This window comes from Miniopterus schreibersii (assembly GCF_964146895.1).
Source record: "Miniopterus schreibersii genome assembly, chromosome: 17".
NCBI classification, from domain to species: domain Eukaryota; kingdom Metazoa; phylum Chordata; class Mammalia; order Chiroptera; family Miniopteridae; genus Miniopterus; species Miniopterus schreibersii.
In genome coordinates this window covers 6,124,102-6,144,539 of record NC_138117.1, presented here as the reverse complement: position 1 = coordinate 6,144,539, position 20,438 = coordinate 6,124,102, and the positions used below count along the sequence as shown (strand labels likewise).

At 39.6% G+C, this 20,438-nt stretch overlaps 1 protein-coding gene across 1 annotated transcript in view; it reads left to right on the top strand.

Annotated features, from left to right (window-relative positions):
- Positions 1-20,438, top strand: part of RGS22 (regulator of G protein signaling 22) — an 80,915-nt gene that overhangs the window by 23,439 nt on the left and 37,038 nt on the right. Inside the window, exons 6-14 of the mRNA XM_081116991.1 lie at positions 351-519; positions 4,002-4,119; positions 6,627-7,233; positions 8,793-8,954; positions 10,470-10,644; positions 11,555-11,679; positions 12,817-12,931; positions 14,374-14,496; positions 15,294-15,395. Of these exons, the coding sequence (XP_080973117.1) occupies positions 351-519; positions 4,002-4,119; positions 6,627-7,233; positions 8,793-8,954; positions 10,470-10,644; positions 11,555-11,679; positions 12,817-12,931; positions 14,374-14,496; positions 15,294-15,395 (1,696 nt within the window). The remainder of the gene's footprint in view (positions 1-350; positions 520-4,001; positions 4,120-6,626; positions 7,234-8,792; positions 8,955-10,469; positions 10,645-11,554; positions 11,680-12,816; positions 12,932-14,373; positions 14,497-15,293; positions 15,396-20,438) is intronic.

Sequence of the window (20,438 nt, the reverse complement as noted above, 5' to 3'; positions counted from 1 at the left end):
GAAAATAAGTGTGTCATGAAAAAGGCAGAATGTCATAGTGCAGAGCCAAGTCTTTTTCTTACATGCCCTGACCTTTAAAGTTCCAAAACATTCTGAAGTTTTACTAAAATTCACCTTTGCTTACAACAATCACTTTATGAATAAAAATAAAATAAGTTAAAACAGAATAATTAATTCGTTAGCAGTTCTATGAATAAGCCATTAGTTTTAGCAGATCCTAAGAGAATCATCCTGCAGAGTTAGGAAAGGAGATTGGCTTGAATACGAAAAATAAAATTTTAGTGTTTCCCCCCCCCGAATTCCACCATATTTGAAATTTGTTCCAATTTTCTATGCCTTCTAAAATGCAGGCTAGCCAAGTTGATTTCACAGGTGAGATGGAGTGGGTCAGGCATGAACATCACACTAGATACAGACTCTTCTCCCTGGGTCCTGAGAAAACCACCCACCCCACCGCCGCCTCCCACTGAAGACGACAATGTCATCATCATGAAAAAGTTCTACATTTCTCTTGGCGAGGTAAACGTATGACTGTCTCTGTGACTTGGCACTTCAATAAAACTTCTCATTTTAGAAACATGGATTTCATTTGTACCACTTGAATGGGGAAAACTTTTTCCAATACTTCAAAAAGCAGATTTAGCAAAAATTCTTGTGGATTTCTACTGACTCATTTGCTCTGTACTCTTTCACCTAAAGTGTAAATAGAATTTTCCTCATGTATGTGAAGGAACAAATGCAAGACCAAAGAACATGCTCAGTGTCATCTGGGAAGCATGAGCAACTGAATTATAGCCCTGGTTTATTCCAAATTTTTATTATTTGGATTCTATAACTGTTACCGGGACCCCAATACTTGGGCCTGCTCACACTGGGCCATTTAAGAGGAGTGCCTGGGACTGCAGCAGCCTCCGTCTCACTCAGCCACAATCTCTGCTGGTTTTCACAGCCAGAAGTTATGGGGACATCACTGCCTGGCACTGGAACCCTGGGCTGGGGAGGCTAGGGTGGGGCTGGGACCCCTCCTCAGGGGGACCTCCACAGCCAAGATATCGCTCCCCATTTTTAACCTGCACATGTGGATATGGCCCAGCCCTTTAGGAGTCTCCACCCCACCCCCTGCCACATTTCATAACTTTTGTACCGGGTCTCCTCTCTTTTATCAAGGTGATTTCTCAGTAGTAAAATGCTCAGATGTCCATTACTGCTTACCTGTTATGGGATACGTTTGTTCTCCTTGACCGAGGACGTGTTGGGCTGTGTGAGACCTAACGTAGAATCAAATGTCCTTTTGGAGACTCGTGGTATAGTGGAAATTGTTGTTTGATTTCTCGCCTATAGTTATCAGATCTTCTCTCTTGGAACACACTTTGAATACACAGCTCTGTACAAAATCAGGAATGTCAAATATGCAGCCCATGTGTTGATACGCTCCTAGTTTCTATTCATGGCAGACATTGCTAATCAATCATGGCAACTTTCCTACTGAGCCATAGGACTTGGCTCCAAATTCTTTTCAGCACCGCACTTTAGGCAGGCACCTCTAGCTGATCAAAGACGTCACAGAAGAGGAAAATGATTTGCCATCTTCGTTGGAATGGATGGACTCATCCTGTCTTACTTGAACATTGGTTTTCATGTGTAGCTTCTATTTGATTTTATAGTTTGGCATTTCTATAAGTTACATTTGTTAAAAATGTTTGAAACTGCCAGTTCCATTATTTCACCGAGTGATGCCTAGGGATGTACCAAAGGCACATTTTTCTTGTCTTATATTTATTTTGAAGGGTTTATTTTTTTTCTCTTATATATTATAGAAATGTCAGGAATATCATAAAATATGTCCTGATGGTAGAGGTCAGTAAACATGTAGAGGGAAGAGTCCATCTAGGGGAAGTAGTTCTCATTCTTTACATATAAATTTAATCAAATATGAGAGTAAAATCCAAGCTTCTTCTTTTTTTTTTTTTTTTTTTCTATTTTCTGTGATAAAAAAACTCATTTCTGTCCACTTAATACTTAAACTATCTTTTAAATAGCTTTTGAAGTTTAAGGATTCAAAGTTCTTTTGGTCCTTAAACCATTTAAACCTTGACTCTAGATAGGGGTTAATCTTTATGATAATGGGTAACATTTCTGTGAGTCTTAAGTTATTCCATCTAAACATGAACTATTGACCCATCTCTTAAAGTAGAAAGTGGAACAGTTAACTGCTTGTATGTCTGACTCTTTCTCCCCTACCTTCTACTTTCTTCTGTTTTTTGTGTGCAGTTGACATTACAAGCACTCTTGTATGTTGGTCTCTGTCAATTCCTTGAAAATTCCCTAATTATTTTGCTCTTTTCTCAGTGCTTAGGATACTGCTAGGGATAGAGAAGTCACTCGATAAATATGCATTGAAAGAACATATAATAACATATAATAACAAATGACTTGGTCTTAAAGGAAGGCACAGAGGGAAGAAAAGGAAAGCAGAGTCTTTGAAAGTGTAGGGGTGCAAACAATGAGTATTCTTCCACTTTTCTAAGCTCTCCTGGCCTGGCTAGTAATACAATTAACAGAGACTGAAAACAAGAGAATGTCCATAATTTATTACACTATAGTGTGGGTGCCATAAGAATAGAAACCTGGGAATGTGCAGGGCCAGCTGAGGTTTATTCAAGGAGAAGGGGTCAGTGGTCCAGGATTCCCAAGGGAAAGTAGGCAATTCACAGGTAGAAGGAGCAAACAGGCAACCAACTGGGCCCCCGGAAATGATGGGACATAGAAGGAAGTTCAACAGATGGACTTGGCTGGATTTCTTCCCGTCTGCCACAGTTAGCTCACATCACTATGCTAAGGTCTGGTCCCTTCCATTAAGCAGGTTTTTCTACCCAAATTCTGTTAGGCAGATAAGGGGGTGGGTTAAAGGTTCTTTCCGAGTCTTTCTGCCTCTTAATAACCAGCTTAAAATTAATATCCCAAAAGGCATATTTTAGGGTGGCAAAACAGCCACAGAAAACCTTGCCTCTTAGAGATCAGTGGCCACACAGATGGCACCTCTCATCTCTCGCTCCTGCGTTTGGTCTCATTGCGTGGCCTCTCTTGCACTGAGGATTGTGCATTATGATCAGGGAACAGCACATGTTCCATTTGGGTCCTGCCTCCTCGGCGAGTGTCCTTAGGCTGAGGGCCGACCGGCTGACTCAGGTGGAGCAAGGAGAAATGAGGTAATGCTGGAAACTGCCTTCTCTGCTTATGTGAACAAACTTGGGTTCCCTTAGAAAAACAGGTGAGGACATTACTGAGAAACTCGGGCTGAGGAATTTTGCTCAGAAGGCTGAGATAAGGGGCTTCTTAGGACTGGGATTCTAGAAGCTGAGAGTCATCTTGGGATTTGGGTCAGCTGGCTGAAGGGTACACAGAGCAACAGCAAGACTGAAGGCTACATCCAGGGGCAGGTGGAGTCAGGAATCAGTCTTCAGGAAGCATCCATTCCAAGCAAAGCTGTGAAACGGAATCTAAGGCGAAGTGGCAGTTGACCTTAGAGGTGTTTCCTGTGCCACTGAGAGCAAGTCTTTGTCATGGCGGGAGGAGTGGTTAAAAGCACTGAGCCAGGGCAGACAGAATTAGGGGCATGAAATAATCAGGATGGTTGTGAACAGGAGCTGCTGGCAAAAGATGCAGTGAGGACTGATGAGCCATGGTGACTGCCAAGTGATGGTTGGATGGCATGACTGTGAGGCTGTGTGCCTTTGGTGGAAGAGCAGGAGGATTTGATGGGCATTGGGCTCATTTTTTTCCCCTTTGAGCTTCTAATGTGAAAATTGCCTGAACTGAAACGTCCTTCCCATCATTCTCTTAGCTAATGAATTTTCCTGTGTACAACCGTTTCTTCATGGCATCATTCCCCTTACATACTGTACAGTGCATATTGAAAAATATCATAAGGGCTTGCCGAGGTTTGTGATGGAAGAATAGTGCTAATCTGACGTTCATTGAATGTGCTGCTTTCTTCCCAGGCCTCCTTGTCGCAAACGAAAGACTGGTTTACATTAGCGAAACAGAGCCAGCAAACGGTGGCCACCTTTTCATTACCGTCTCCTGCGCTCCACAGCCAGATCACACCCTCTGGTTCTGGTAAGCAGAGAAGGGCCAGGATGATGCAAAACCCCTCTTTATGTCTTCGGTTCTAATGTTGTAGTACGACACTTAGTGGTTCGGAAGAAAAAATTGTCTCCCCCTCTCCCCCCAACTCCACTTTCTACTGTTTTTTCAAGAGGCAACTAGGAACAGTGAATGGAGGCTGAATTTATAACTCAACTCTCATACTTATTGGCTGTGTGACTTTTTAAATCTGTTATTGATTTCAGGGAGAGGGAGAGAGAGAGAGAAACATCTGATGAGAGAGTCATTGATTGACTGCCTCCTGCACACCCCCTGCTGGGGATTGAGCCCACAACCCGGGCACGTGACTGGGAATCAAACCAAGACCTCCTGGTTCATAGATCGATGCTCAACCACTGAGCCACGCTGGCCAGGCTGTGACTTTTATAAGTTATTCCGTTTCTGGGAGCCTTTCTTTTCTCATCTGTAAATTTAGAACAATGATACAAGCTAAATGCCTGGCCTAGTGCTTGGTACCTAATAGGCAAGTCAATAAATGCTTGTCTTTATCTATCACAATTTACAAATTCTCATTATTAAGCCTTTGAAATAAAGTGCGTGCAACCTTTATCTCCTCTTGAAAGTAAATAGTAGTTCATGGAACCTGAGTTTTTCTTCTGTTTTTAAGTTTGACTGTTTTTTTACCTTGAAAAGCAGATAAATTTTTACTCTCAGGAACTCTGTGGATGATAAAAACTTTTTGTAGAAATAGAAGGAATCTTCCAGAAATAGGAGTCATTAACATATTATGGTATTGCTGAAGAAAAAAAATCTAGCAATGTGATTCAGGGGAGGAACTCAGCAATTTACTAACAGTCCTTAATTCCTTAAAAAATATAAGCAACCTCTAGGGACAATAAATCTGGATTCTCTAGACTTGAACCTAAATATAGATGAAGAGGAAGATAACCTCCCTGATAGGAAATAGCTGAATTTATGGGCTTCTTGCAGTGTCCCCAAGATAGTAAAGTAGAAAACTGGAGGGTAGAATAGTGAGGATAGTGAACAGGAGGAGAAGGGGTGGCAGCAGGGGTGAGCGGAGTGCCAGTCTGCTCTCTGCCCCCGCTTCAGTGGGGTTGAGTTAATACCCAGTATCTTTTCATAGTTTCATGGAAGTCTGATCTCTCAACATTGAGGAAATTTGCTATATTTATTTTCAAAAAAATCTCCAGTTCAGTGAAACATTTTCAGTTCATTGAGGCCTGAAATCTGTCTCTGAGAAAATGGTTACTGGGGATGGGATATAGATGACAGCAGAATCTCCCTGACTCACGGGGTGCATTAGCCCCGGGGAGGCGCCTAGTCTGCACCTTTCAGGGATTAATGGAAGGAAGAGAAGAGAGGAGCTTAATACTGCATCTTTAGAAAAAGTGTAAAGACAGTCCATTTGTATTTGTTAGCTTTTATGAATACCTCATGTCATTTTGTAGTTTTAATGATAGGTTATAAGTATGATAGTAATGAGATCTTTCTGATAAAATAGTAAACTTTTAAAAATTGCCACTATGACTCCAGTTCTGATGTGTTCATCTATGATCCTGTCATCTATGGTAACTAATTTTACTTTATCATACAACATGAAATAATACAGCACACACAGGCATACCTCAGATATCATAGGTTGGGTTCCAGACAACCTTCAAAACAAGTATCACAATAAAATGAGTCACATGATTTTTTGGGTTCCTCAGTGCCTATAAAAGTTATGCTTACACTATACTGTAGTCTATTAAGTGTGCAAAAACATTATGTTTAAAAAATGTATATACTGTACCTTAATTTAAAAATGCTTTATTGCTAAAAAAGGCTAACCATCATCAGAGCCTTCAGTGAGTCGTAATCTTTTTGCTGGTGGAGGGTCTTGCCCTAGTAATGCCAAAGATCACTGATCACAGGTAACCATAACAAGTACAATAATAATGGGAAAGTTTGAAACAGTGCAAGAATCCCAAATGTGACACAGAGACACCAAGCGGGCAAAGGCTGCTGGAAAAATGGTGCCAATAGACTTGCTTCACTTAGAGTTGCCACAAACCTTCCATTTGTAAAAAACACAGTATCTGTGAAGTGCAATAAGGCAAAGCACAATAAAACGAGGCATGCCCATAGTTGTCTCATGTGCATATTCAAGTTCTCTAACAGAATTGGCCTTCATATATTGACATTCTATATCAGCATAAAATATGACATTTTTAAAGCACATGTCCTTTCAAAGGTCCTCTGTATGATTGCTGTCACATACTTGGTTCATCTGCCCCATTCCCTTCCATGTTCGAGGAAGACACAGCTAATCCCTGTTGGCAGTTTTTTCTCCACTGGTCTCAATGTGGCTTTAGACTGCTCTTTAAGACACTGGTCCATGCAATCACCACCTGAGATAATCCACTCGTTTGCCATCCTGGCTCTATAACATCTAATTAATAATAAAAATATCTTCTGCATTCATACCCGATCTAATAGCCTTTTATAATTTAATACAGAGAGCTTTATCTTTGATGATGGAGTTCACCCCAGGACGAAAAAGGACCCACCTAAAACCACGGGATTAATTTCTGAATTTGATGAAGAAGAGGAGGAAGGGTCTGTATCTGTCCAAGACACACCTTCTCATGCTCTTCTGAGAATATACCTTGAAAAGCAACCGGATGTTGGTGAAAGCCGGATATTGCATTTCTCAACATGTGAAGAATTTTTGAGATCTTATATAACCTTTGTTTTGGCAGTAGTAATTCATCAGATCATTGGAGTGCCATTTAGAGAAGGCCCAGATTATATAAATTTCAACAATGTTGCAGAAGTGGTAGTTGATGAGTCTCCTGAGCCTATTCCTGGCAAGAACGTGGAGTCAAGTGAAACAGTTCAACCCACAAAGGAAATGTTGGAAGAGACAAGTTCAAAGAGTGAGAGCATCCAGTCGGAAAGCAGGGCTGATTGGTGTATTTCTCACAAAGCTTATGACATTGGCAATAGAATGGAGTTCGAAAGATTTAAGAAATTTATAAAAGGAACATTAGGGGAGAGATATTGGTGGCTATGGATGGATATCGAGAGGTTAAAAGTTCTTAAGGATGCTGAAAGACATCAAAGGTATTGCTATTTTTTATTTTGCAGTAGTTTTAAAAACAAATTGTGGAAAATTAATTTGGGTGATTTAAGCACAGGCAGAAAACCAGAAATAAATATTTAAAAAAGTAATTTATACTTTTAGAGGAATTAATAAAATTAATTTTATTATAATAATATTGATTTTACAAAAAAATAAAAAAAAATAAAAAAAAATATTGATTTCACTAGCTCCATGATTTCAAAGCTTTAGATACAGCTATTATTTGAGTTTGCATAAGTCTCTTCCCATAGATTCTAAGTCTGCTTTCAAATTAATCATTCTATTTTATCTTATAGCATATCAGCAATATATTTTTATGGAAGAAATTATCAGTCATATACCACACGGGCATAAGATACTTTGCATAAATGATACCTTGTGACAGTGTAAGGGTGTGCTGTTCCTAGCAGTTGGCTTGGTTAACAAATTCTATGATCGTTCATTGGATTCCACTTAGAAATTTATATCTGAATGAGATGTCTGCCAGGTACCATGCTGGATACCCTCTAGTGAGCCCCCCGGAGTTCTGATGGGGAGCAGGTCTTTGCTTGGCTGCTCTGGATGTTTTAGGCTACCCTGAGTCTTAAGAACCCTAAGGGGACCCTGCCTTATGAGAGTCCTTACTCTGCGTGTGTCTTCCTGGTCTGCTCTGAAGGAGATGGACTACAGCAGATTGCAGTTCCCAGTGAGGGTTGGACTGGCAGTGTACTCGTGACGGGTTCATTCCAGTTATCCAGTGGGGACCGCAGAGCTCACTGTTGTACGTAGTTGTAAGAGCAGGAGTTACCAAGTGCTTGCTTGCGGAGCATGCCCTGACGGATGCTGGGTGCAAGGCCACTACCACTTTTCAAGACCTGTTGGGGAAGTTATGTGCAAGCAGCCTACACAGGTTCTTCAGGATCGAGATTGGATTAGCTCCTACTGTTCATGTAACAAATTGCCACGACTGTATTGGCTTGAAGCGACACAAATTTACTCTTACAGTGAGGAGGTTAGCAGTCTGAAATGGACATGCAGGGTCTCCCTTCCGAAGGCCCCAGGGGGGAACTCATTTCCTCGCCTTTCCCAGCTTCTGAAGACCACCTGCTCTCCCGGGTTCTTGGCCCCTTTCCTCTGTCTTCAAAGCCGTCTGCATACAATCTTCTCTCTTCTCTGACCTTGGCTTCTGTCCTCATCTTTTTACTCTATGGCTCTGGCCCTCCTGCCTTCTCTTAGAAGACCTCTCAGTTACATCAGGGCTACCTAGCTAATACAGGATAATCTCAAAATCCTAATCACACCTGCAGAGTCTCTTCTAAGGTGCAGTATTGTCCACAGGTTCTGGGGATTACAACATGGGCATCTTCACAGGGCCAGCTGTTCAACCTATCGAAAATACACTTCCCACTCCCCTAGCTGGGAGAAGTTTTTAGTCTCCACATTGGTAAACTTCTAGCTTAGTGGTGGCTTCAAGATAGTTCATTACTTTTCTGAAACGTTTTAGAAGTGAAAATACTTGGCTGGTTGAATGTTGCATCAGTGTGTATGTGTTTTATTGCAGACACCTTGAGAAGATGAAGAAATGCTACCTAGTGAGCAGTGGAGATTGCTACCTTTCTGCAGAAATCTTAACAAAATTGAAGCTGCTAGACGGGTCTCAGTGGAATAAAGAACACTTAAGAAATATTCAGACTGAGGTTGTAAAACCCTTACTTCTGTATTGGTAAGAAAAATAGTGGGACTCACAGTTACTTGCTTTCACTTTTCTTAGGCTAGTTAACAAGTTATACTTTTAAAAATATATAAATTATGGAAATTTAAAATGATAATAATAAGGCTGGACAGTACTTCAGCTCTGTTTTAACTTTGTGAGCACATCCTTCTACAACTGACATTTTATGGTTGGCCTGTCATCAAATTGGGGGGTGTGCGTGTGTGTGCGTGTGTGTGTACATGTAGCTAGAGTTACAGATTTCTCATTTCAATAAACATTTTTTAAACTTAACGATAAGCCAAGTGTTGTGCCAAGGATACAAGGGTAAAACGTGGTCAAGTCCAGTGGCTGTAGTCTAGTTGGGAGGAACATATGTGTGAAATAAATATAATAAAAAAAATGTGGTGAACACACAAGATACAGAGAAGAGGTGGTATTTCAACAGGAACTCGAGGGACTCTAAACAAGGAGAGAGTGGGCCTAGAAAAGGTGTGCCATCTGAGGGTCAACGAGCTTTCCGCTGTGGCTGTGTGGACCTGATTATGTCACTGAGCTTAAATTCTATAGCTTTAACCCCAGAGCTTTCAGTATAAAGTTCAGATGCCTTAAGTTAGCAAGTAAGTTCATTGCAGTTTGCCCCTTGCCCACTTTTCTGTCATCTCCCATCCCGATATTCCATATTACTTATATGCTTTGTATTGCTCCGTAGGTAGAATGTTTTCCTCTTTATTTCTTTAAAAAACATATTTAAGATACAGAAAGGTATAAATTATACTATAGTGCGCATTTGAGTACACACCACCCAACTTAATAAAAATTAATAATTCAGTAGAAACTTTCCTTTTCTTTTTTTAAAAAAAGTGTTTTTATTGATTTTAGAGAGAGAGGAAGGGAGAGGGATAGAGAGAGAAACATCAATGAGGGGGAAATATCGATCTGCTGCCTCCAGCACGCTCCCTACTGGGCATCAGGCCTGCAACCTGGGCATGTGTCTGACTGGGAATTGAACCAGGGACCTCTTGGTTCATGGGTGAGCGTTCAACCACTGAGCCACACTGGCCTCACCGGGCTGTTTATATATTTTAGAGTGTTAATTTCATCCACCAGTTTTTATTTGGTACTATAAGTAAATACTAAACTGTCTTAAAATGATCACAGGTGCATTTTAGGTTCATTTTATTAGAAACTGTAAGTTCATTTTAAAATTTTCTTCATCAAATAGGTATATAGGTTTTTCTTATCATGTAGATGCTAATTTGAATATAATTTAAAAATTATTTCTCTTCTTTGTATGAGTGTGCATTGCCTCTTTATATGAATGAATGTGATTTCAGGCAGTTGATGTATCATAGAGAAATGTTTTTTTTAAAGCTGGGCAGCAGAAAAAGAAGTAGAAATCATTAGGAAAGGGAACAGCAGGACTGATCATCGTGAGCATAAATATTGTGCACTTTGCAAGCTCTTGGTTTTTGAGACCTATTCCTATTGTGTAGTTTAATCTACATTTCTTTTCCTCTCAACCAGGGCTCCGAGATTCTGCGTCACTCATTCATTCTCAACAAAGCACGCCAGTGCTGAACTGAAATTGTGGCACCTCCGCCAAGAGAAGCCAAGGAAGGATGTTGACCCCTTTCCACAAATGGCCACCCTTTTGCCATTAAGACCTAAATCTTGCATTCCACAGATATCTGATATGCAGGTAGGGTGTGCATGGATGCATTGATCTCTTTATTAAGTTTATAGTAAAATGTCCACACCTGGATTTTATACACTAATACTTAAGTTTCATCATAAGCTTTTCTCTTTCTTTTCTTGGTTGTTGTTAATGTACATGCTGTAACAATTAGGAAATAAGAAAGTCTATAAATTGTTCACCCAGCAGCCAAAGTGGTCCTTTAAAACTACGGGATCATGTCACCTGCGCAAAATTCTTTAGTAGCCTCCTGTCTCACTGAGAATAAAAAGTCAAGGTCCTTACACAGCTGTACATGCCCCTGCTACCTCCTGACCTCATTTCCGACCACACTTCTCTAACTCATTCCACTCCAACCTTAATGGCCTCTTTGCTTTTCTCTGGACACAAGCAAAGACCCAGGGGCACTAAAACATATTCAGTTATAGAATAATGAAATGTTTTTGCAAAGTTCTTCCTCCAGGAAAGAGTCCTTTTTCACAATGATGTAAGGAAATATAAGCCTTTGGCCTTTCCTTTCTCAGAGTCTGAATAGCTATAGGGTGGTGAGGGGTGGAGGGATTGAGCAAAAAAGAGAAAGAACTCATTGACATGAACAATAGTGTGGTGATTGCAGAGGGGAGGGGAATGAGGGGAGGTGGAAGCAGGTTTAGGGGGGATAAATAGTGATGGAAGAAATAAAATAAACTTTGCAAAAAAATAGCTATAGGGGTTTCAGCTTGCTGGTTTCATAAAAGTGGGAGTTTGGAAAGAAGAACATTTTTATTATAAGCATAGTAGGTGGTAGAGTGAGGAAAGAAATCCTCTAGTGATCAGAACACATTCTAAGTATATATGCAGAGCTATGCTTTATTTATTCCCCCCCCCCCCCAATCTGCTCACTTTTCACCTTGTTCATTATTTTACTACTTTTTAGAAAGAAGAAACCAGTTTAGTTCAACCTCCTAAATCTCCCAGGAAACCACCTTCAGCAACTCAAAAACCCTGGAAGAGCGAGACTTGGTATTCAGTTTCTTCCAAGGACAGCACGACTGAGAAAGGGTAGGTGCAGTTGTCTAGGTGCCTAGTGCTTTTCCTGCAATGGTAGAATTTTTTTTTAAGAATTGAAAAATTAAATAGAAATTGAAAACCAATACTTTGATTTTTTTACAGAGTTTCTTATATTTCAGTGATAGGTAGTTGAGGGTTACTACTTCCCATGCATACTCTAAATTAGGTGTAGAACTCCTGAGATTAGTAATGTCTTCGAGGTTCATTTATGTTGTGGTCACTTTCATTCTCAAATATCAGTGATTTTCAACCCTTACCATCCCATGGCACACATAATGTCCCAAGTCATTAATCTAACTCCGAAGTCTTCCATTATCTCACCTCAGTCGACCGTATAGAAATCCTTATTGTGAGAATTAAATATGAGAATATGAATTATATTGTAGAATATAGTGTTCACTTAACTGGTTGTGTCCTCTTGCCCTAAGCAAATTAGTTAACCAGCTGCCTTTTAAACAGGCTTTTCCTGCCTACCTTTATATACTGCTCATTATTTTCCCCATCTGAAGAACCCCTGTAACCCCCCCATTTTTCAGGAAAAGTCTCATTTCTTTACTTACTAATATAGCTCAAAGGGACTTCTCATTCTTATACTGTTATAGCTATATATTATCCACCCCAGTCATTTGACAACTGTAATATATTCTTTTTTTAAAAAATATGTTTTTATTGATTTTAGAGCAAGAGGAAGGGAGAGGGAGAGAGAGATAGAAATGTCGATGAGAGAGAAACATTGACATCGATCAGCTGCCTCCTGACGTGCAGCCCCGCCCCCCCGACACTGGGGATGGAGCCTGCAACCTGGGCATGTGCCCCGATCAGGAATAGAACTGGTACCTCCTGGTGCCTGGGTCAACATTCAACCACTGAGCCACACCGGCCAAGCTCTAATATATTCTAGAATTCGTTCAACTAACAGTTACTTTATTGAGAGTTTTTCTTTCTGCATATGTCAGTCTCTCAACTAATTCTTCAGGACTGGACCTGATGCTTATACTTGTTTTTTGTGTTGTTCTTTTTCTAATTTTCTGATAATGCTAGGAAGCACTCCTGAGATTTGGTGCCGTGTATACCAAAGGTGCTCAAAATATGTTTGCTCATCAGCTTGTTCTCATCCCTGTAATTTAGGTCCAGGTTCGTGTCAGAAAGCACCCAAGTTATTCGTTTAACATCTTATACTGACATTTCTGAGTGTCTGAAGCCCCAGCTGGATAGAAGATTCACTTATACGGAGGAACCGCTGGTGAGTATTTTGAGGACTGATTAATCTGAGTCCTCATTTAGCTGATCAGTGTTCCTTGATTTTAGAGAATTTTTATTGATTTGCCATAACATTTTTTCTTTACTAAATAATACATTTTATTTTTTCCTTGCAAAAGGATTTTTACACAAAAATTTCTTCTGTTTTGCAGTCCCATGTTGCTATATATTCCGTTGGTTACTGTTTTCAGAAACAGCTGTGTTCTGGTTTTGGTATGAGGACACTTCCAACACGAAATAAGACCCTCTGGGATTTTTATTAAGTTTTTAACATTTGATAAAAAAATTTGATGTTATGTTTTGGAAGCTTAGAATTTTTATGAAGCATTTTATGAAGTATTTTTGTAGTGTGGCTTCTTTGAAAATGTGGATTTAGCACACCAATTCTAGATGACAATTTCATGTTCCCTAAGGATTATACTTTAGCTAGTAACCTTGGTAGTCCTGATATAGTCTGAACACTTAGGTATAATTTTGTAGAGCTATTTTATTCTAAGCAAACACTTCTCCTTTTTTTCTAATTAGGATATTTCCCTACCAAAATAATGATATTTTAGCTTTGGAATGCCAATGGTTAGACATCATAAAAACATTAAATTCTCACCTCAGAATTTGTTTAGTAGGGTGATAAAGACAGAAGCAGAGAGATACCATAACAAAGAGAGAGCAAGAACTTCACTTACACCCTAAATCGTTTATGCCACAGTTATTTTAAGATTATAAAGAAGTCTTGAGTTCCACACAGCAAAGAGCAAAGAGTTAATATGAACGTAGATGCCCTTTTGCACTCTAGAGTCACGCTTGTGCTTGGAGAAATAGCCAGCTTTCTGTGTTTCCAGAATGGTATGACGGTTGCCAGCATTGTTGGCAGAGAAGTCCATAAATAGCAGTTTTATGAGAACTTACACTGTCATTTATACTCTGACGGCCATGACCTGTATGGGGTGAGACTGTCCAGAGAGGGACCCCCTCCCCCTAAAGACTGTTAATGAGCAGCATTGAGAGGCCTTGAAGATAGTTGTTTTTATAACTCTCTTGTAGCTATTATAGCAGCACCTCAAGGCTAAAATAACAGTAAACATGTAGGAAAGAGGCCACCAACAGTGATTTGGAAGACTCCTAAAATGGTATCACTGTGTCTGAAACAAAAAAATGGTTGAGGGTGGGAAGTCGTTTTAACACTAAGCTTGGGATCAGATTGGTTTAAGGTAGAACAAACTCTGCTGCTATACTTGGCTCCAAAAATGAACCTTGTATGACAGTCAGATGCAAACATACTGCACTGATTACACATATGGTACAAAAAGAAAATAGCCCAGTGGGGAAATGACAGCCTGGCAGAATTTATGAAACCCGTTGTACAATGAATGCCATAAAAAATTACAATGTTTTGGGTGGATAATGTTCTTCTGTTTTGTTATCTAGGTTAAAACCCTGGCAGATGGTGCCTTGGGAGGATTTGACATGGAAAATTTATTGCAATCTTTGTATGTAGAAAATAGAGCTGGATTCTTCTTTACTAAATTCTGTGAGCATTCAGGGAACAAGGTAGAAAATATTTTAAATACAATTTTATATTTTTACTTCATTTTAAAATAAGAAGGGTTGAAATAATTCAATGCTCAAATAATTATATTTGATGTTAAAATTCCGTCTCTGGTAAGAAATTTCATACTAAATATTTAGTAAAAATTTAAATGTTTCAATTATAATTTTCTTTGGTTCACTATCGTACTAAAATTAAAAAGAAAAGTAAAATACAGATAGACAAGAACTCACTTTCACTGCTAATAACAGTTTATTTTCACCTAACTTTGTTTTGATGTAATATATTATATTCAGAGTTTATTTCTATCCTATAATTTTATTTTTGATAACCATAACAATTACAAATTGCAATGGGTAGTGGCAAACTTACTTTTAGTGTTTTGTGGGGTTTTTTAAATTCACAAGGTCTTCACTTTGCTGAAATGAAAGGTATTTCACTGGTTCAAATCAAGAGTAGTGCTTGGTTCTGGGATGATATACATTTGCCCATATACCAAAATACCTTTAGATTTGGGGTTCGTGCCAGAAATATGTGATTACCCTTTGTTAACTAGAACACCTACTATTTTAATGACCCATTATATGGGAAGCATACATGTAAAAATATAATGTTCTAGTGACAATACCAATAAATATTTTGTATGTTGGCAGTATGTGATAGAATATAAAACCATCTTAAATTGAGCCTGATTTATGGTAACACCAAGGAGCTAAGCAATTACTTATATTTGAAACTAGAACTTTGGGGAGCTTTGATAATTGGGTGGTAATAATTTATGTACTTTTTCCATCTGCAGCTGTGGAAGAACTGTGTGTACTTCTGGTTTGACCTACAGGCTTATCATCAGCTTTTCTACCAAGAAACACTTCACCCTTTTAAAGTATGCAAGCAAGCCCAAGTAAGTAGTATTTACTTACATTATTTAATGCTGGCTCACTGTGAAGCTCAAAGTACACAGAGAAACGAAAAGTTGTGTCCAGCCCCAAAGAGAAATCGGAGAGTGCAGGCAAAACGGCAACAATTAGAATGTCGCCGAGGGAATCCTTTATTTAGATGCCAGCAGAACATTGTTCTGTAATCTGATTTGTTGGTTCTCAGCTTTATCTGTTTTACTTGGTTTGCTTTATTTTCCCTTTGCTGCCAATACTTGTTCCAATAAAGAACATCCCATCTTTTAAAATTTTTTAAAATTTATGCCTTTTTGGTTTGGTCATGAGTGATTTAAAGAGAGCCCTGAGAGAGGATTCGTAATGAATCACTGAAGTGATTGGGAGCAGAGGCATCGACAGAGCTGTCCTCGGCGCTCCCTGCAGAAATCAGCTGTTGGATACACTTAAGCCGCCGACCTGTGTGAAGGGCGGGAAAGAACGTTGGCTGTGTGTGGTGCGGGCCCTGTGTGTCCCTGGGCTTCTGTGCTACACACGATAGAAGACAGATCCTCAGAGCTGGAGGAAGGACTGTCTCAAGACCTCCCTGAAGCAAAACAGAGGAGGAAGAAAAAAGTGGAGGTGAAACAGAGGATTCTTTGTGGAGGGAGACAGAGAGAGTGGACAGTTATTTTTTTTGGTTTCTTTTGTTTTGTTTTTGTGGAAGAAGGGAAGGGAATAAAATTATGACTTGAGCTGACTTATCTTTTCAGTTTTTTTATTTTTAAACTCTTCTGATCTTTTATGGAGAGAGGTCGGTCGTCAAGCCTAGAACACTGCTAATCACTGCTGTATCTGTTAAACACTTAAGTGGTCCTTAAAATCTGAAATGACCCCATTCCCAAGGAGCTCTCCCTGCACGATGCTGAGCACGGCTCTGCCGTGTTATTTATTACCTTGCTGTAATCTTATTTAGGGCGGCCAAGAGTACTGCTGGATGTTTGCTGTTCCCTCCACCACCCTGACTCTGGCCTTAATACCGTGCTTTGTAAATCAGCTGCCAGAACTTTGTACTTTCTACCATGAGACTAAGGCTTCAGCTCTGGCTTCATGAAATCATGAAATTATATCTCTGATTTGCCAGTGCCATTTTCTGAGACCACACAGTTAGCTCTTTCGCTTGTTAATCCTTTACCTGTAATTCTCTATTTACCCTCTCCCCCTAACCTATTGCCCTTGTCTTAAAGTACCATCCATTATTTTTATTATGTTTTCACTACTACAAAGCGTACTCCAGAAACCTTCAGTGGCTCAACTAAGTGGGTGCTTTGTTGTAATCACCATATTTCCATGCACTTGTAACAGAGGAAATTGTATTTGAGCTTAGTAAACTTATTAATTCTTAGTAATGGTATTATTCAACCAGCTGTGAATAATCGTGAAACAGGATACAGTCAAGTTTTAGTCATGCTGAGATGGGTTATTCTGTTTGGGGGTTATCAAGGCCCATAAGCTTTTCCTTCTTTCCTAGGTTTTCTTTTGGCTTCTCAAAGTGGGGTGGGTGGAGGGGAGCAATGAAGCAATTTGCTTTTAGTGAAAGGGAGAAATAAGAGGAGAAAATCATGTGATATTTTCTTACTTGTTTGCTTTCTTACTTGGTTACTTTATTTAATTTTTGGTTAGTTGAACAATGACCTAAATTGGTTTAGTTTTTAATTACTCAAGATTTCTGTGTCTCCAGATACAAGAATTGCCTAATACCATGATTCTATAGATTTATTTCACAGTATAAAATACCATTCGTTTTCTTTTTAAAAAAAATATGTTTTTATTGATTTCAGAGAGAGGAAGGGAGAGGGGGAGAGAGAAACATCAGTGATGAGAGTCACTGATTGCTGCCTCCTGCACTCTCCCCACTGGGGATTGAGCCCAAAACCAGGGCATGTGCCCAGACCAGGAATCGAACCGTGACCTCCTGGTTCATGGGTTGACTCTCAACCACTGAGCCACGCCTGCCAGGCACCATTCATTTCTTTATAATAGAAACGTTGTATGGCTTTCTTTAACAGTACATTTCACATATAGATCTTTGGGTTGATAATGCCAAAGGCAGAATATAAATCAGCTGTTGCTTTGTTAAAATGGCTATGACCTTGATTTTATAAGGTTTTTATACATTTGACAAGTTGTATGGAAGAGACCCAGAGCTGATTCCAAAGGCTTACATGCTTTTATGTATGTTAGTAGGCAGATTACACCCCTTGAGGCTTTATTACCTCAGAAGTATTGCAGAAATATCTGTAGGCAAACTAGATGGGGTGAGGGGTCAATGACAGTGAGTTAGCATGACTAACTGTGGTCTAGGAATTTGAACTGGTCTTGGGCACACCCTGAAGACTTTTCTGCATGGTTCAGTAGAATAGTGTAGTTAGAAACCGCCTGAAATGGTTTTGGCGACGAGTAAGGGAATCGCCACTATAATGCAGAGATACAGTCTTTGACTCTAGCAACAACTTGCCAGGGGACCATCTCTCACTCCTAAGATTTGGAGCCTGCATTGTTTCCCAGGTAGCCCTGCTGCTTTTTTAACATTACACACTTGCTTCAGTCATAGAGTAACTACAATAAATTAAGCAGATCTGGACACCACTGTGTTTTGTAACTTCCATCTTTGTAGAAATCTTTCAAACAAACTGTATTCCCATAAAAGCATGCATTTCAAAGTTACCACTCTCGGCAACATATGTATTGAAATAGTAAACAGGTATGATTCATAAATATTATACATGTTTACACATATGTATACACAGATACAGACATGTACAAAATTAAAAATATTTTTAATGGGAGGGAGGAAGAGAGAAAAAGTAGTATAAATTAGAGCCTAGGGGAAAAGGAACGTGGAGGAGGTAAGACTAATGGGTCAGGGGTGGGCAGGGACGAAACGGAAATGGGAAATAGGAGGTCGCTAGACAGAGCCACAGCGCTTTTACCACAGAGCCCTATTAACACACAGGTGTTCTTGCAGCAGTGTGAGGTTTTTGCCTTATTGACTCGAACAGTAGAGTAATACAGTGTCAATTCATGTATCCCCTAGATCAGAGGCTATATGACATAGAAGAAGAAAAAATTTCAGAACTTGCCATCGAAACACACAAATTTAAGGCACGTTAAGCTAGTTATTGGCTGGGACAACTCGGTCAAGTCAGTCACTTTAATAAGCTTCAGTTTCATGTTTTGTAAAATGTGGGTAGTACTGTTTTACATTTTATTTCCTTCTGTTTCTGTTTTCACTCTTACAATTTTAACATGCATCCTGAAATTAACCAAGTACACAATTAATCATTATATTTATTGTCCTCTCAAAAAGCGAAGGATCTGAGAACACTAATTCTACCACACCTCGCACATTTTAGATATTTTTTGTAGCATTTTAAATTTTATTTCATACCAGTCATGTAGTCGTCATTATTTTTTAATAATGTGTAGACTTAGTCACACACAGATTTCTCATTTGCCACTGCTTTGTGCACCACATCCCTTTTGGGGATTAATTTATGAAGAACATCTTCTAGTGCTTTTTACGAGGATTCACTAGTGGGAAAAATCTCTCAGGTTCGTTTATCTGAAAATACCTATTTTGTGCTCTCATTGATCATTTAGCCTAATGGAGAACTCTAGGTTGACAGTTTCCCTTAGAACTTTGAAAATATTATTCAGCTGGTTTCCACTGCTGTTACTGCTCTATCTAATATTTTGTGGCATTCTGTAGAGGAAGGGTTTCCAGGTGATCTAGCCTGCCCAAGTGCCAGAAAAGGAAGCCTCTGTAAGAAGCAGTCATGTATTTTCTTATTTCATACTCATTGTAAACACAGAAGGTATTTTATCCTATTTTTTTTAAAAGATTAAAAAAACACCTAGGTCTCTGAAATGTTAACCTTGTCAAGGCTTCATGACCAGGAATGAAATTCAGCTCAAACTTGAGATGACGAACCTACCTCACTGCTGCATTTTACCTTCTCTACTCCAGACTACCGAATAGGCCTTCTGAGAGGCCCGAGTGAGACGTGTAGACAGGAGTTTCTGTAGGGTGGAGTAAGTGGACATTATTATTATTAGAGTTAATACTCAAGGTCCTGCCAGTTACCTGAGTAACAGGGAAGGATGACAGGAGCTTGACGAGATTGAAGAAAGTAGGGTGGGGAGCAGCAGCTCCTAAACCAACAGCTACTCATTCAAACAACAGTATAGCTTAGTTTAAGTTTCAAAATAGAGTTCAAGTCAAAGTATACTTTACAGAATCACAGCAGTTTGGTTTTTTGTTAATCCTCACGGGAGGATATATTTTCCATTGCTTTTCAGAGAGAGAGAGAGAGAGCGTGGAAGGGGGGAGAAACGTCATCGACTGGTTGCCCCCTTCACGTGCCCCAACCAGGGCCAGGGTCGAGCCTGCAACCCAGGTACGTGCCCTCGGCTGGAATCGAATCCGGGACCCTTCAGTGCAAGGGCTGACGCTCTAATCACTGAGCCACACTGGCTAGGGCAAGAATGTGCTCTTCTTTTGCTGGCTTTTCCAGAGAACCCTAGAAAAATTAAGACAGAGGAGGCCATGTAGTTCTTTTCCCATAAAATTTGCATTGTGCTGACAATGTTTCCCAGTGACGTCTGAGACAATTTTAAGTAACCAAAACCTTGGGTGTTACCACAGATTTCTTTGAAAAAACTTTTGGCATAAGATGGGCAGTGTAGAGGACCTTTCTGATATTCAGCTTGCTTTTTCTTTGCTTGCTGTCATCCATTACCTTAATTGTTTAGCTCCTCTCCTTACTTGGCATTTACAGGACTTAAATACTTCAGGGTGGTCCTGACATTTTCACTAAAGTGCTATGAGCTGGGTAGTGTATTTTCAGGTGCACTAACAGGGTTCATTATTTCTTCATACAGCAGCAGCAGTAAGAACCAAGCTGTGTTTTCTAAAAGATGAATGGGCATGGGTGAGGGGTGAGGTTGGGGCGGTGGTTAAATATGGAAAATCATGTACCTCTTTATAGCTTTATGGTCAAAGTCAGTGTCTT